Source organism: Hyperolius riggenbachi, chromosome 7, assembly GCF_040937935.1.
Source record: "Hyperolius riggenbachi isolate aHypRig1 chromosome 7, aHypRig1.pri, whole genome shotgun sequence".
Lineage (NCBI taxonomy): Eukaryota > Metazoa > Chordata > Amphibia > Anura > Hyperoliidae > Hyperolius > Hyperolius riggenbachi.
In genome coordinates this window covers 469,688-486,712 of record NC_090652.1, presented here as the reverse complement: position 1 = coordinate 486,712, position 17,025 = coordinate 469,688, and the positions used below count along the sequence as shown (strand labels likewise).

General features: G+C 48.1%; 1 protein-coding gene across 1 annotated transcript in view; it reads left to right on the top strand.

The window, feature by feature from the left end:
• Window positions 1–17,025, top strand: part of RHBDL1 (rhomboid like 1) — a 217,438-nt gene that overhangs the window by 36,377 nt on the left and 164,036 nt on the right. The window contains exons 2-3 of the mRNA XM_068243462.1: window positions 13,891–14,049; window positions 16,062–16,286. Coding sequence (XP_068099563.1) covers window positions 13,891–14,049; window positions 16,062–16,286 — 384 coding nt within the window. The remainder of the gene's footprint in view (window positions 1–13,890; window positions 14,050–16,061; window positions 16,287–17,025) is intronic.

The following is a 17,025-nucleotide window of genomic DNA, read 5'->3' as shown; positions in this document are numbered from 1 at the left end:
TTTAGGGAGTGAGTGAGTGCCAGGGGAGCCCCTTTAGGGAGTGAGTGAGTGACAGGGAGCCCCTTTAGGGAGTGAGTGAGTGCCAGGGAGCCCCTTTAGGGAGTGAGTGAGTGACAGGGAGCCCCTTTAGGGAGTGAGTGCGTGCCAGGGAGCCCCTTTAGGGAGTGGGTGCGTGCCAGGGAGCCCCTTTAGGGAGTGAGTGAGTGCCAGAGGAGCCCCTTTAGGGAGTGAGTGAGTGCCAGGGGAGCCCCTTTAGGGAGTGAGTGAGTGCCAGGGGAGCCCCTTTAGGGAGTGAGTGAGTGACAGGGAGCCCCTTTAGGGAGTGGGTGCGTGCCAGGGGAGCCCCTTTAGGGAGTGAGTGAGTGCCAGGGGAGCCCCTTTAGGGAGTGAGTGAGTGCCAGGGGAGCCCCTTTAGGGAGTGAGTGAGTGAGTGCCAGGGGAGCCCCTTTAGGGAGTGAGTGAGTGCCAGGGAGCCCCTTTAGGGAGTGAGTGAGTGACAGGGAGCCCCTTTAGGGAGTGAGTGAGTGCCAGGGGAGCCCCTTTAGGGAGTGAGTGAGTGCCAGGGGAGCCCCTTTAGGGAGTGAGTGAGTGCCAGGGAGCCCCTTTAGGGAGTGAGTGAGTGACAGGGAGCCCCTTTAGGGAGTGAGTGAGTGACAGGGAGCCCCTTTAGGGAGTGAGTGAGTGCCAGGGAGCCCCTTTAGGGAGTGAGTGAGTGCCAGGGAGCCCCTTTAGGGAGTGAGTGAGTGCCAGGGAGCCCCTTTAGGGAGTGAGTGAGTGACAGGTAGCCCCTTTAGGGAGTGAGTGAGTGCCAGGGAGCCCCTTTAGGGAGTGAGTGAGTGCCAGGGAGCCCCTTTAGGGAGTGAGTGAGTGACAGGGAGCCCCTTTAGGGAGTGAGTGAGTGACAGGTAGCCCCTTTAGGGAGTGAGTGAGTGACAGGTAGCCCCTTTAGGGAGTGAGTGAGTGAGTGACAGGGAGCCCCTTTAGGGAGTGAGTGAGTGCCAGGGAGCCCCTTTAGGGAGTGAGTGAGTGCCAGGGAGCCCCTTTAGGGAGTGAGTGAGTGCCAGGGAGCCCCTTTAGGGAGTGAGTGAGTGCCAGGGAGCCCCTTTAGGGAGTGAGTGAGTGCCAGGGAGCCCCTTTAGGGAGTGAGTGCGTGCCAGGGAGCCCCTTTAGTGAGTGAGTGAGTGAGTGAGTGACAGGGAGGCCCCCTCTCTAGCCGCCGCCGCTCCCCCCCCTACCTCTCAGCAGACCTCAGGATCAGCGGCGACCCGACCAGATGTACGAGCGGGCGCTGGACGCACCCGCTCGATATGCGGAAGTGATGTCACTTCCGCATATCAGTGCGGGCGCTGGGTCCTAGCGCCCGCACGATTGGTCGCCGGCTCGCCGCCTGATCCTGAGGTCTGAGACGCGGCGGCGGCGGCTGGAGGGAGCCGCTGACAGAGGGGGCAGCGGCGGCCGGGAGATCCGTGGCACCCCAGGAAAGATTGGGGGCACGTGCCCCCCTAAAACAGGGCTAGCGACGCCCCTGCGCCTCATAGGCTTACAAAGAGGTAGAGGTGGGCCCAGTCCCCAAGTGGCTGCTCTATAACCATCTGCTGCCTTAATCACCGCTGTCAGCCAAAACATTCAACCAGCAAGGTATGCTCGCAGTCTGACACGCTGGACACTGCTTGTTCACTCCTCCCCCAGTGACATCACTCTGCTGGCTCCACCCTCTCTTAAGTATTTAGTAGCTAGAGGCGCCCCTGGCTGAAGGGAGATCTGGTCAGTGGAAGGCAGAGAGCTGGGGGAGTAACCTCTCATTTACACTCTGCTCAGGACTCTGCATGGGGGGAGGCGCTCAGAGAGGGAAGTGAGTTACCTTTCCATCTTCAGGCGCCTGTAGGCATGTGCCTACCCTGCCTTATGGTAAATCTGGGCCTGCATAGAAATTACAGTGACAAATCTAACATGATGATGAAAATGTACAGCAAAAGACACAAATGGTGAGAGAGCCGTGTCCTTGAAGTACAGTGACTAGATTTTTCTTGTCTCAACCTGGGAGGGAGAGAGGTGCTAGTGCGGCACTCGAAGCGTGCTGCGCCAACAAATGGGCATGTCCATGACCACAGTGAAAAATGGGCGTGTCCATGACATGGTGTGAGCGGAGCGAACTGTAATGTAACTCTGAGGCAGTCGGCCAGAGTTTCCTTCCAAAACACAGATAGGCAATGTAACCCCAACGGTAATTAGGCATTGTGCCCCGAACACACAAGAAAGCAGTGTTCCCACAATGATGTGGTGAAATGGGAGATTTACATCATGGATGTCAGTCCATGACATAACTATGTACTCTCTTAAGTGCTGTAGAAGATGCAAGTGCTACATAAATACATAATAATAATATGGAAGGACATTAGACTATGACTATGGTAGGATTAGAGTGTGAGCTCCTCTGAGGACAGTCAGTGACATAACTATGTACTCTCTTAAGTGCTGTAGAAGATGCAAGTGCTACATAAATACATAATAATGATATGGCAGGACATTAGACTTTGACTATGGCTGGGATTAGATTGTGAGCTCCTCTGAGGACAGTCAGTGACATGACTATGTACTCTGTAATGTGCTGCAGAAGATGTCAGTGCTATATAAATACATAATAATAATATGGTAGGACATTACACTATGACTATGGTAGGATTAGAGTGTGAGCTCCCCTGAGGCCAGTCAGTGACATGACTATGTACTCTGTAATGTGCTGCAGAAGATGTCAGTGCTATATAAATACATAATAATAATAATATGGTAGGACATTAGGCTATGACTATGGTAGGATTAGAGTGTGAGCTCCTCTGAGGACAGTCAGTGACATGACTATGTACTCTGTAATGTGCTGCAGGAGATGTCAGTGCTATATAAATACATAATAATAATATGGTAGGACATTAGACTTTGACTATGGCTGGGATTAGATTGTGAGCTCCTCTGAGGACAGTCAGTGACATGACTATGTACTCTGTAATGTGCTGCAGAAGATGTCAGTGCTATATAAATACATAATAATAATATGGTAGGACATTACACTATGACTATGGTAGGATTAGAGTGTGAGCTCCCCTGAGGCCAGTCAGTGACATGACTATGTACTCTGTAATGTGCTGCAGAAGATGTCAGTGCTATATAAATACATAATAATAATAATATGGTAGGACATTAGGCTATGACTATGGTAGGATTAGAGTGTGAGCTCCTCTGAGGACAGTCAGTGACATGACTATGTACTCTGTAATGTGCTGCAGGAGATGTCAGTGCTATATAAATACATAATAATATTATAGTAGGACATTAGACTTTGACTATGGCTGGGATTAGATTGTGAGCTCCTCTGAGGACAGTCAGTGACATGACTATGTACTCTGTAATGTGCTGCAGAAGATGTCAGTGCTATATAAATACATAATAATAATATGGTAGGACATTAGGCTATGACTATGGTAGGATTAGAGTGTGAGCTCCTCTGAGGACAGTCAGTGACATGACTATGTACTCTGTAATGTGCTGCAGGAGATGTCAGTGCTATATAAATACATAATAATAATATGGTAGGACATTAGGCTATGACTATGGTAGGATTAGAGTGTGAGCTCCTCTGAGGACAGTCAGTGACATGACTATGTACTCTGTAATGTGCTGCAGAAGATGTCAGTGCTATATAAATACATAATAATAATATGGTAGGACATTAGACTATGACTATGGCAGGATTAGATTGTGAGCTCCTCGGAGGACAGTCAGTGACATGACTATGTACTCTGTAATATGCTGCAGGAGATGTCAGTGCTATATAAATACATAATAATATCATAGGACATTAGACTATGACTATGGTGGGATTAGATTACCTCTGTCACATGAATTGCAATAACCGTGCCCTCCGACAAATGCAATGCAACTACCGCTACCTCTGACATATAAAATGCAGCAGAAAAGGATTACGCCGACTCCGCAAACAGTAAATGAGGCAAACATTTCCTTATGCGGCCATAGAGTCTCACGCCTGGGACACCCAGCGGCCAAACATGGGACATAACCTGGGACACATTGCAGCCTGGGACAGGGGACCCTGAACCTGGGACGTGTCCCAGGTAAAACAGGATGTCTGGTCAGTGTACTTGAAGGCTTACAATCTGATATCACTTTGATGCTGTGATCATGGCACAAAGGGATCAGGTGGCCCCAGCGGCCTGACCCTGCAACAGGCAGGAAAGTAACTATTTCTATTTTCTAGAAAGGAATACAGATGGCAGCCACCATAGCATTCTTGTTTCCGGGTTTCTGTAACAGCCACGTTTCCATCTGTGCCGATATACGTCTTGCAAGATTGGCATCCAGAGGTGCTGCTGAGACCATCAGGGGGCAGTTTAGGTCTAATTTCCTCCATTTGTGTTATAACTGTATGGTTTAGCGGTGAAGCTTTAGATTCCTATAAATTCCTTCTTGTAACAGGGCCTCTTTATTGGCAGATGTATCAGGCTCCTCCTGAAGCTGCTTTGTGATTGGCTGCTCTTGCCTTCAGCCATGTTGTATGGAAAAGAGAAGGGAACAGCTCTACAGACTTCAGGCAAGTCACAAAGGCCTCCGCTACTCAAATAAAGATATATGTGTCCTTTTGTGGCGGATTAACGTAGCAGGAAACGAGACCTTGATTTCAAACGTTTCACCGCATAAATCTCCAGGACCGGCCCATTAAAAAGTATCACTATTTGCGCCATAAATTAAAGACTATAACTCACCACTAACCTGGCAGAATTTTATGGCGCTGTTTTTGAAGCAATAACTCCGATGTGGATTGGAAGTGTTGGAATGTCGGGCGGGGCCGTCTCGAGGAACGGCGCGATAAGCGAAACTTATGTCTTCTAAGCTTGTCTGTATATTAATATCAGAGATTTATTAAACTGTATTAATACAGATATTTACTGTCTGTGTTGGAATAACCTCACTGCGCTGTACAAATGCAGACCTGGAAAATAATGGAACATCTGTGGAGAGTTACCAGATAATGGAACATCTGCGGAGAGTTACCAGATAATGGAACATCTGCGGAGAGTTACCAGATAATGGAACATCTGCGGAAAGTTACCAGATAATGGAACATCTGCGGAGAGTTACCAGATAATGGAACATCTGCGGAGAGTTACCAGATAATGGAACATCTGCGGAGAGTTACCAGATAATGGAACATCTGCGGAGAGTTACCAGATAATGGAACATCTGCGGAGAGTTACCAGATAATGGAACATCTGCGGAGAGTTACCAGATAATGGAACATCTGCGGAGAGTTACCAGATAATGGAACATCTGCGGAAAGTTACCAGATAATGGAACATCTGCGGAGAGTTACCAGATAATGGAACATCTGCGGAGAGTTACCAGATAATGGAACATCTGCGGAGAGTTACCAGATAATGGAACATCTGCAGAGAGTTACCAAATAATGGAACATCTGTGGAGAGTTACCAGATAATGGAACATCTGCGGAGAGTTACCAGATAATGGAACATCTGCGGAGAGTTACTAGATTATGGAAAATCTGCGGAGAGTTACCAGATAATGGAACATCTGCGGAGAGTTACCAGATAATGGAACATCTGCGGAGAGTTACCAGATAATGGAACATCTGCGGAGAGTTACCAGATAATGGAACATGTGCGGAGAGTTATCAGATTATGGAACATCTGCGGAGAAAGTTACCAGATAATGGAACATCTGCGGAGAGTTACCAGATAATGGAACATCTGCGGAGAGTTACCAGATAATGCAACATCTGCGGAGAGTTACCAGATAATGGAACATCTGCGGAGAGTTACCAGATAATGCAACATCTGCGGAGAGTTACCAGATAATGAAACATCTGCGGAGAGTTACCAGATAATGGAACATCTGCGGAGAGTTACTAGATTATGGAAAATCTGCGGAGAGAGTTATCAGATAATGGAACATCTGCGGAGAGTTACCAGATAATGGAACATCTGCGGAGAGTTACCAGATAATGCAACATCTGCGGAGAGTTACCAGATTATGGAACATCTGCTGAGAGTTACCAGATAATGGAACATCTGCGGAGAGTTACCAGATAATGGAACATCTGCGGAGAGTTACTAGATTATGGAAAATCTGCGGAGAGAGTTACCAGATAATGGAACATCTGCGGAGAGTTACCAGATAATGGAACATCTGCGGAGAGTTACCAGATAATGGAACATCTGTGGAGAGTTACCAGATAATGGAACATCTGCGGAGAGTTACCAGATAATGGAACATCTGCGGAGAGTTACCAGATAATGGAACATCTGCGGAGAGAGTTACCAGATAATGGAACATCTGCGGAGAATTACCAGATAATGGAACATCTGCGGAGAGTTACCAGATAATGGAACATCTGCGGAGAGTTACCAGATAATGGAACATCTGCGGAGAGTTACCAGATAATGGAACATCTGCGGAGAGTTACCAGATAATGGAACATCTGCGGAGAGTTACCAGATAATGGAACATCTGCGGAGAGTTACCAGAAAATGGAACATCTGCGGAGAGTTACCAGATAATGGAACATCTGCGGAGAGTCTGGGATGGCCACTGAGGCCCGGCCTTGGGTGGCAGGCGGCCTGGGGGTGGCTGGACATGGAAGAGGGATTGCTGCAAATGGAATACAGAGTTTGTAAATAAGGAGCAACACATGGAGATAGGGAGCTGCTGCCCAAGGGACCTGTATATAACTGGAGGAGGCTGCTGTACATGGATGGTAGACATGGAAGAGGGGGCTGCACAAGCAATAGGAGGGGCTGCTGTACATGGAATAGGAGGGGCTGCTGTACATGGAATGGGAGGGGCTGCTGTACAGGGATATTAGACATGGTAGTGGGGGCTGCACAAGGTATAGGAGGGGCTGCTGTACATGAATGTTAGACATGGAAGAGGGTGCTGCACAAGGTATAGGAGGGGGTGCTGCACATGGAATGGGAGGGGCTGCTGTACATGGAATGGGAGGGGCTGCTGTACATGGAATGGGAGGGGCTGCTGTACATGGAATGGGAGGGGCTGTTGTACATGGATGTTACACATGGAAGAGGAGGCTGCACACAGGGAATAGGAGGGGGCTGCTGTACATGGATGATACACATGGAGGAGGGGCTGCACATGGAATGGGAGGGGCTGCTGTACATGGCTGTTACACATGGAAGAGGGGGCTGCACATGGAATGGGAGGGGGGCTGCTGTACATGGATGTTACACATGGCAGAGGAGGCTGCACACAGGGAATAGGAGGGGGCTGCTGTACATGGGATGATACACATGGAAGACAGGGCTACACAAGGAATAGGAGGAGCTGCACATGGAAGGGAAGCTGCAAGAAATTTGGCCTAGGGGCGGAAAAAGTATAAATGTGGAACTGCAAGTTCTGTCCTCCCCAGTCTGGACCCTGATATACTCTGTTGGGGGGGGGGGGGGGGGGGGTTGGCATTGTGTTTGTTTGTTTTGCGTAATCATGAAGACCTCATTGGTGGGACTGTAGAATTTCTGTAGCATCTTCCCTTGATATGTGTCAATATGACGTGGTAGACCATGATGGTAGACCGTGACGTGGTAGACCATGATGGTAGACCGTGACGTGGTAGACCATGATGGTAGACCGTGACGTGGTAGACCATGATGGTAGACCGTGACGTGGTAGACCATGATGGTAGACCGTGACGTGGTAGACCATGATGGTAGACCGTGACGTGGTAGATCCATGAGATGCAGCAGTGTGTGGCTATAGGACGGACTATGGATGTGTTGCCTGAATTGTGTTGTTCTTATGGATTATCATCGGATAATGGGGGAATGTATGATTGGGAGACGGAGGCTCTGTTAGCTCATATGGTTCTCTCATTCATTTCTGCTGCGTTCCCTCCATCCCCCACCAGATAAACTCGGATGTATTGATGACCTCGATTTCATCCTACCTCTCCAACCGCTCCTTCACGACCTCTTTCAATGACTACTCATCCACCCCCAATCACCTCTCGGTGGTAGTCCCCCAAGGCTCGGTCCTTGGCCCCCTACTGTTTTCCCTATACATATCCTCCATTGGCAAGGTTATCTCCTCCATGGGTTTTAACTATCATCTGTATGCAGATGACACCCAGATCTACCTCCACACTCCTGACATATCCACCACTACCATGGACAAGGTCTCCTCCTGCCTATCAGCCATCTCCTCCTGGATGTCCGCTAGGTTCCTGAAACTAAATCTAGACAAAATGGAATTTATGATCTTCCCACCCCGGACATCCATAAACCTCCCAGATGTGCATGTCACTGTTAACCACTCTACCATTCGCCCTACCTCTCAAGCCCGCTGTCTGGGTGTCACCCTGGACTCTGCACTCTCCTTCACTCCCCACATCCAAATCCTCACAAAAGTCCTGCAACTTCCACCTTCGTAACATGTGTAAGATTCAACCTTTCCTGACCTCTGCCACCACCAAACTCCTCATCCATGCCCTCATAATTTCCCGCCTTGACTACTGCAATGCCCTGCTGTCTGGTCTCCCTATGACCCGAACAGCCCCACTGCAGTCCATCATGAATGCGGCAGCCAGAATTATCCACTCCTCCCATCGCTCCACCACGGCAGATCCCCTCCTAGAATCCCTCCACTGGATTCCTATTCAGTCCAGAATCAGATTCAAGATACTGTGTCTGACCTACAAATCTGCCCACAAAACCTGTCCAACCTACATTTCCGAGTGGTACACACCTAGCCGCTCACTCTTCCAATAAACTTCGCCTGACTGCCCCCCGCATCACCCAGTCCCATGCATGCCTCCAGGACTTCTCAAGAGCTGCTCCAACACTATGGAACTCCCTACCTCCACCCATTAGGGCAGCCCCCTCCTTCAACATCTTCAAGAAGGCCCTCAAAACTCACCTTTTCACTCTGGCCTACCACCCCTCACAAGTGTTCTAAACCCACAGCTGAACTCTGATCCCCTACCTCTCGCGTCCTTACCTCTCCCTCTAGATTGTAAGCCTTTGGGCAGGGTCCTCCTCCTTTTGTGTCCTACCTGATCTTGCACCTCCATTACTGTGCACCCATGCTATGCATCTGAGTGAACCTAACTTGCCTAATCTCCATGCTGCCATCCAGTGACTGACTAAGCATTACCTTGTACTCATACTGTGCTGTGTGATCTCCATACTCCCCTCCAGTGACTAAGCATTACCTTGTACTCATACTGTGCTGTGTGATCGCCATGCTCCATCCAGTGACTAAGCATTACCTTGTACTCATACTGTGCTGTGTGATCTCCATGCTCCATCCAGTGACTAAGCATTACCTTGTACTCATACTGTGCTGTGTGATCTCCATGCTCCATCCAGTGACTAAGCATTACCTTGTACTCATACTATGCTGTGTGATCTCCATGCTCCCATCCAGTGACTAAGCATTATCTGGTACTCATACTGTGCTGTGTGATCTCCATACTCCCATCCAGTGACTAAGCATTACCTTGTACTCATACTGTGCTGTGTGATCTCCATGCTCACCTCCAGTGACTAAGCATTACCTTGTGCTCATACTGTGCTGTGTGATCTCCATGCTCCATCCAGTGACTAAGCATTACCTTGTACTCATACTGTGCTGTGTGATCTCCATGCTCACCTCCAGTGACTAAGCATTACCTTGTACTCATACTGTGCTGTGTGATCTCCATGCTCCCCTCCAGTGACTAAGCATTACCATGTACTCATACTGTGCTGTGTGATCTCCATGCTCCCATCCAGTGACTAAGCATTACCTTGTACTCATACTGTGCTGTGTGATCTCCATGCTCCATCCAGTGACTAAGCATTACCTTGTACTCATACTGTGCTGTGTGATCTCCATGCTCCCCTCCAGTGACTAAGCATTACCTTGTACTCATACTGTGCTGTGTGATCTCCATGCTCCATCCAGTGACTAAGCATTACCTTGTACTCATACTGTGCTGTGTGATCTCCATGCTCCCCTCCAGTGACTAAGCATTACCTTGTACTCATACTGTGCTGTGTGATCTCCATGCTCCATCCAGTGACTAAGCATTACCTTGTACTCATACTGTGCTGTGTGATCTCCATGCTGCCCTCCAGTGACTAAGCATTACCTTGTGCTCATACTGTGCTGTGTGATCGCCATGCTCCATCCAGTGACTAAGCATTACCTTGTACTCATACTGTGCTGTGTGATCTCCATGCTCCACTCCAGTGACTAAGCATTACCTTGTACTCATACTGTGCTGTGTGATCTCCATGCTCCATCCAGTGACTAAGCATTACCTTGTACTCATACTGTGCTGTGTGATCTCCATGCTCCCCTCCAGTGACTAAGCATTACCTTGTGCTCATACTGTGCTGTGTGATCTCCATGCTCCATCCAGTGACTAAGCATTACCTTGTACTCATACTGTGCTGTGTGATCTCCATGCTCCCCTCCAGTGACTAAGCATTACCTTGTACTCATACTGTGCTGTGTGATCTCCATGCTCCCCTCCAGTGACTAAGCATTACCTTGTGCTCATACTGTGCTGTGTGATCTCCATGCTCCCCTCCAGTGACTAAGCATTACCTTGTACTCATACTGTGCTGTGTGATCTCCATGCTCCCCTCCAGTGACTAAGCATTACCTTGTACTCATACTGTGCTGTGTGATCTCCATGCTCCATCCAGTGACTAAGCATTACCTTGTACTCATACTGTGCTGTGTGATCTCCATGCCCCATCCAGTGACTAAGCATTACCTTGTACTCATACTGTGCTGTGTGATCTCCATGCTCCATCCAGTGACTAAGCATTACCTTGTACTCATACTGTGCTGTGTGATCTCCATGCTCCCCTCCAGTGACTAAGCATTACCTTGTGCTCATACTGTGCTGTGTGATCTCCATGCTCCATCCAGTGACTAAGCATTACCTTGTACTCATACTGTGCTGTGTGATCTCCATGCTCCCCTCCAGTGACTAAGCATTACCTTGTACTCATACTGTGCTGTGTGATCTCCATGCTCCCTTCCAGTGACTAAGCATTACCTTGTACTCATACTGTGCTGTGTGATCTCCATGCTCCCCTCCAGTGACTAAGCATTACCTTGTGCTCATACTGTGCTGTGTGATCTCCATGCTCCCCTCCAGTGACTAAGCATTACCTTGTACTCATACTGTGCTGTGTGATCTCCATGCTCCCCTCCAGTGACTAAGCATTACCTTGTACTCATACTGTGCTGTGTGATCTCCATGCTCCATCCAGTGACTAAGCATTACCTTGTACTCATACTGTGCTGTGTGATCTCCATGCTCCCCTCCAGTGACTAAGCATTACCTTGTGCTCATACTGTGCTGTGTGATCTCCATGCTCCATCCAGTGACTAAGCATTACCTTGTACTCATACTGTGCTGTGTGATCTCCATGCTCCCCTCCAGTGACTAAGCATTACCTTGTACTCATACTGTGCTGTGTGATCTCCATGCTCCCCTCCAGTGACTAAGCATTACCTTGTACTCATACTGTGCTGTGTGATCTCCATGCTCCCCTCCAGTGACTAAGCATTACCTTGTGCTCATACTGTGCTGTGTGATCTCCATGCTCCCCTCCAGTGACTAAGCATTACCTTGTACTCATACTGTGCTGTGTGATCTCCATGCTCCCCTCCAGTGACTAAGCATTACCTTGTGCTCATACTGTGCTGTGTGATCTCCATGCTCCATCCAGTGACTGACTAAGCATTACCTGGTACTCATGCTATGGTGTGTGATCTGGTTTTCTTGTATTCCTGTATTGTCATATTGCTGTTTGTCACCCCTAAATATTGTCTGTAGCCTAAACTAATGTCCAGCGCTGCGTAATATGTTGGCGCTTTATAAATACATAAATAAATAAATGGTGTTTCGCTGTTTCAGGTTTACCAGACGCTCTTCTTAGACCAGTCAGCTGAATCTAGTTCTGTTTCTCTTCCCACCACCAGTTGTCAGATCCCTCACACTCTGGAGAGTTCGGCCAGGAATGGCCAACTGTCCCCCACCCCAGGTCCACCACTCCAGCCACAATGTAGACATAGCTCCCAACTGTCCCTTTTTCGGAGGGACTGTCCCTTCTTGGGAGCCCTGTCCCTCATTTCTCCTCATTTGTCCCTATTTCAGGACTTTGTCCCTCTTTCTGTGTAAATATATATATTTCTCTACTAAAAATGTGTTTGATTGACTCTAAACTTTATTCCCAACCTTTAAATTGATATAATACTACGGTAATTTTAAAATGTTACTATGAAGAAAAATGAACCAGGATAGAAAGGACCAGTGCGGTTTGAATTATAAAGCAACATATGTTTCCTATGAAATCTTTATGGTATGCGTGACTAGAGGCGTGGTGAGGGCGTGGCCAGGAGTGTGGCAGGGGCGTGGCTTAAGTGTCCCTTTTTCTCATTTCAAAAAGTTGAAAGGTATGCCTTCATCGTCCTACTCATAGGCCCTATCCTTTCCTGCAGAGTTTTCTCACAGGAGATATTTCCACACTTTGTCATTAAATCCCCCAACTAGAAAGACAAGAATCAATAAACATTTGATATGACTTTTTTACCCACTTTTTAGTACTTTTTCATTTGATAAGTCCTACAAACAATATGTTCAGAGCAGGTGAGACGAGATCTCCTAATCCTCCAGTACTGGCTGCTTTACCAACTCACTGACCTATAGAACTATCTGTGTGGATTAGGAAACATCCAGAGCCCCATATAAGTGTAGTATGTACTGCTGATCATTGAACTGATGAGAAGAGTTATACAGTTATATTGATAATAAAGCAGGGTTACCCCATAGGCAAAGATTGGGTAGATGCAGGTGAGGAGATTAGACCTGACCCCACTCAGGAGTGAGAAGTCCCTCTCCGTAGATCAGAAGAAAGGGGGTAACATCCCTCCACCCGGGGAGAACTCGTACATGGAATGTGTAAACAGCGGCGCCCAAAGAATAAAACCATCTAGAAAGTGTAAAAGTACAGGAGGCAATGGGGGACTTACCTCCGCCAAGCAGACACAAAAATGCTGATGATTTATCAGCAAACAATGTTCTTACACACGCCAGGGATCAGTCAGTAGCTGACACCCCCTTTCCCACCACAAATCTTTACCTTTTCTCTATTAGATCATCAGAGGGCTCTGTATGGCTGATATTGTGGTGAAACTCCTCCCACAGTGTGATGTCATAGCCATGGTCCTGTGACAGTTTCCTGTCTGTGAGCCTCGTTGCATTGCGGGAAATACTGGCTTTTCCAGCTGCCAAGCAAGCAGTATCTCCCTCTGTGCATAGAACTCTCAGTAACAAACATTCCGTACAGATCACCTGGCAGAACTAAAGAGGTCACCACCAGGGATACATTTTAGAATGTAAATCAGGAAGAGAAAAGATCTTACAATGGGCAAACACTTACTGAATTATCTGTAAATGAATATTGTAAACAATAATCAATTTTATTCACTATGTTCATTTCACTACTGTTCCTCATTAAGCAAGACTGCTCTAGTATCTTTCTGCTGGCACCAAAACGCTAGCCATGTAAACTGTGTGCCTGTTTCCAAAGCCTCAGGGGACTGAGCATGCCATTGATGTCTTTTTTTGCCCCTTTTTCGATGGTTGTATATTGGGCCTTCCTGTCAGTGGAAGTAAAGCCAGCTTAGTCTAGAGACAGGAGGAGGCAGCTTTCTGACCCACTCTTTCCACAGCTATGCAGACTGTATTCCGCAGCACTGAATGGCAGAAAGGAGCTGTAATCGTTATATTTGTGTGACTGCAGCTAAGCTGGCACAATAGTGATAATCTTTTCTCTTTCTCTACAGCTTGACCCAGACAACACAGGTTTTGTATGTGCGGAAACCTTCACCACCCTGGTGAACAACCATGAGCTGCCCCTGGACCCGGCCAAGCTGGAGATGTTATTTGCCCTCTCCCAGGGCAACGAGGAGGGGCAGATATGCTACTCCCAGCTGGTGGACCTGGTGAGTGAGACCTGTGGAATTATTCTGTGTCGGGAACATGGATGGGGGAGAACTGGGCGTCGGATCTGTCTCACGTCGGCCATCTTGTCAGCACACATTGGGGGAATATGATTGGCTGCTAGGAGCACATGAGTCATTAGCATGGAATCACCACACTGAGGGGCCAGCAGAGACTCTTCAGGGACCTCCTGGGTTTTCTCTGACTGAGGGGTTTCCTTCCATCTACAGGGGGTCTTTCTGTTCTCTCTGGATCCCCAAAGTTCTTTGTTTCAGCTCAATTTAAAATCCAAGCAAAATGGCCACCACTTGTTCCTCACGGTGGCCGTGCGTTCATCAAGGTGGAAAATGGAGGAATGAGGGAAGAGCCCCTCGCATATGCTTTTGATGAAGCTGGTTTGGGGGTGTGGCAATGCCGGCCCCCTCTGAATTACCAACCAATGGCAGTTCATTTCCTCTGAGAGATTTTAGGTTTTAAACTTACAAACTGCCGTAACTCACAAACGATACACGTCATATTCAGGCAGATAACAGATTCATACTTGTCGGAAAATACAGATTAATATGACATCAGACATGGCTAGTGCAACGGACCCGGTTCTTGAGAAGGGTCATACCTCAATAACCGGACGGGCTATCGTGATGAATTTCATATCAGTACAATTGCCAGATTTTACCGCATAAGACTATATGAATTTTATAGCTGTGCGATGTACGGTTGCCATATAATCGTCAAGAAATATACCCCACATGCATTCATATAGGGCCTGGTCGGAGCCGCTTCGGCTGGCTTTCTATGGCCCCCTGGAGAGCCAGTTTCCTTTCTCTTTTCATGGGGCCATCTGGCTGTGGGGGCAAAGGAGCTGGTCCCTGCAGGGAATCCGGCCACGTGCGACATTCCTAAGGGGAATGCTTTGCTCACAGGGGAACAGGTCTCTGGATTAAAAACACAAAAGTGTCGTTTTCTGATCGCTTGCACGACTGCACAGATCCGACAGGGAGCGATCAGGAAAACGACTGGGAATTCTCTAGATTCACCTGCGTTTCTCACGGCTGTTCCGTGACAGGGTCCAGGCCTAATGCTTATGCTGTTCCCTCACCATCCCTGTATGCACCAAAACCAATTCCAGTACAGCTTCCACAGTGTGATGTCATCACTGCAACGCCCACAGTATGATGTCATCCCTACACTAACTCCTCCTCCTATATTCCCTGCTTCCTCTACAGAATGGCTTTCATACTTTGGGCTTGATTCTTTAAAGCATGATAACAGCAGGTATCACGCAATCTGCACTGCGCAAAGGATATCATGCAAACAGCGTTAGTTCACGTGATAAGCGACGGTTACCATGTGAGCACTTCACATGAAAAGTGCACGTGATCACACAATAACCTTCGCGCGATCACGTGTGGAACTAACTGTCCTCTCTGACCACAACTCAGCCTGCTGGAGGCTTACACAGGGATAGGCAGGAACACGCCCACTGCCTTTCATGTGGGCGGGGTTTGAGGGTCTGTCAGGCAGCATTGAGTACTGAAATGAGGAGGGAGAGGATGGCTCTGGCAATCATCTGAATGTGAGAACAAGTCATAGCTAAGAACTCTGATTATTTATGTCTTTTTTGGGATGTGTGTTCTTTATTATGTCATGGCTTACTGATACTAACAAAAGTGAGGAACTGCCATGAAAAGGACTTCCGAATCGCTCACTGTGACAAAGTGCAGCTCAAATCACCCCCACACAGTGAGATGCTGCTTCACAGAGTTCTAGGACACACCCAGTTAGACTCCTCCCACTGCACAGCATTGAAGATGCTTGAATGGGCTATTGGTGTCACAGAGAGGCCCCACCCACATACCCAGAACATGGGACTGATGAGCAGGAGATGTGGCTGGCGTGGCATGGGTACATCGGCGGACAGCGGGCCATGCGGTGCTAGGAGGACCCAGGATAGGATGTCGTATTGTGTTTGCTTTTAGTGAAGCTCTTCCGATATATTGTATGTTTCCTGTAGATAAGCAGCAAGCGCTCCAGCAGTTTCCGGAGAGCGATCAGCAGCGGCCAGAGAGTCCTCCCCCGAGATGTCCTGCTGGACCAGGATGGGCTGGGCGTGTACAAGAGATTCGTCCGCTATGTGGCCTATGAGATCCTGCCTGGGGAGATGGAGCGGCGGTGGTACTTCTACCAACACCGGCCGTGCCCACCGCCCGTCTTCATGGCCGCCGTAACGTTAACACAGGTAAGTCACCGGCTGTATGGGGGACAGGGGGGCCGGGGTACGGTATACGGCAGAGTGAACATCTGATGCCTCTGTCTGAGGATAGAGCATATGTTAGTAATGCCGGGAGGACAGAGCATATGATAGTAATGCCGGGAGGATAGAGCATATGTTAGTAATGCCGGGAGGATAGACCATATGTTAGTAATGCCGGGAGGACAGAGCATATGTTAGTAATGTCGGGAGGACAGAGCATATGTTAGTAATGCCAGGAGGATAGAGCATATGTTAGTAATGCCAGGAGGACAGAGCATATGTTAGTAATGCCGGGAGGATAGAGCATACGTTAGTAATGCCGGGAGGATAGAGCATATGTTAGTAATGCCGGGAGGACAGAGCATATGTTATTAATGCCGGGAGGATAGAGCATACGTTAGAAATGCCGGGAGGATAGAGCATATGTTAGTAATGCCGGGAGGACAGAGCATATGTTAGTAATGCCGGGAGGATAGAGCATATGTTAGTAATGTCGGGAGGACAGAGCATATGTTAGTAATGTCGGGAGGACAGAGCATATGTTAGTAATGCCAGGAGGATAGAGCATATGTTAGTAATGCCAGGAGGACAGAGCATATGATAGTAATGCCAGGAGGACAGAGCATATGTTAGTAATACCGGGAGGATAGAGCATATGTTAGTAATGCCGGGAGGATAGAGCATATGTTATTAATGCCGGGAGGACAGAGCATATGTTAGTAAT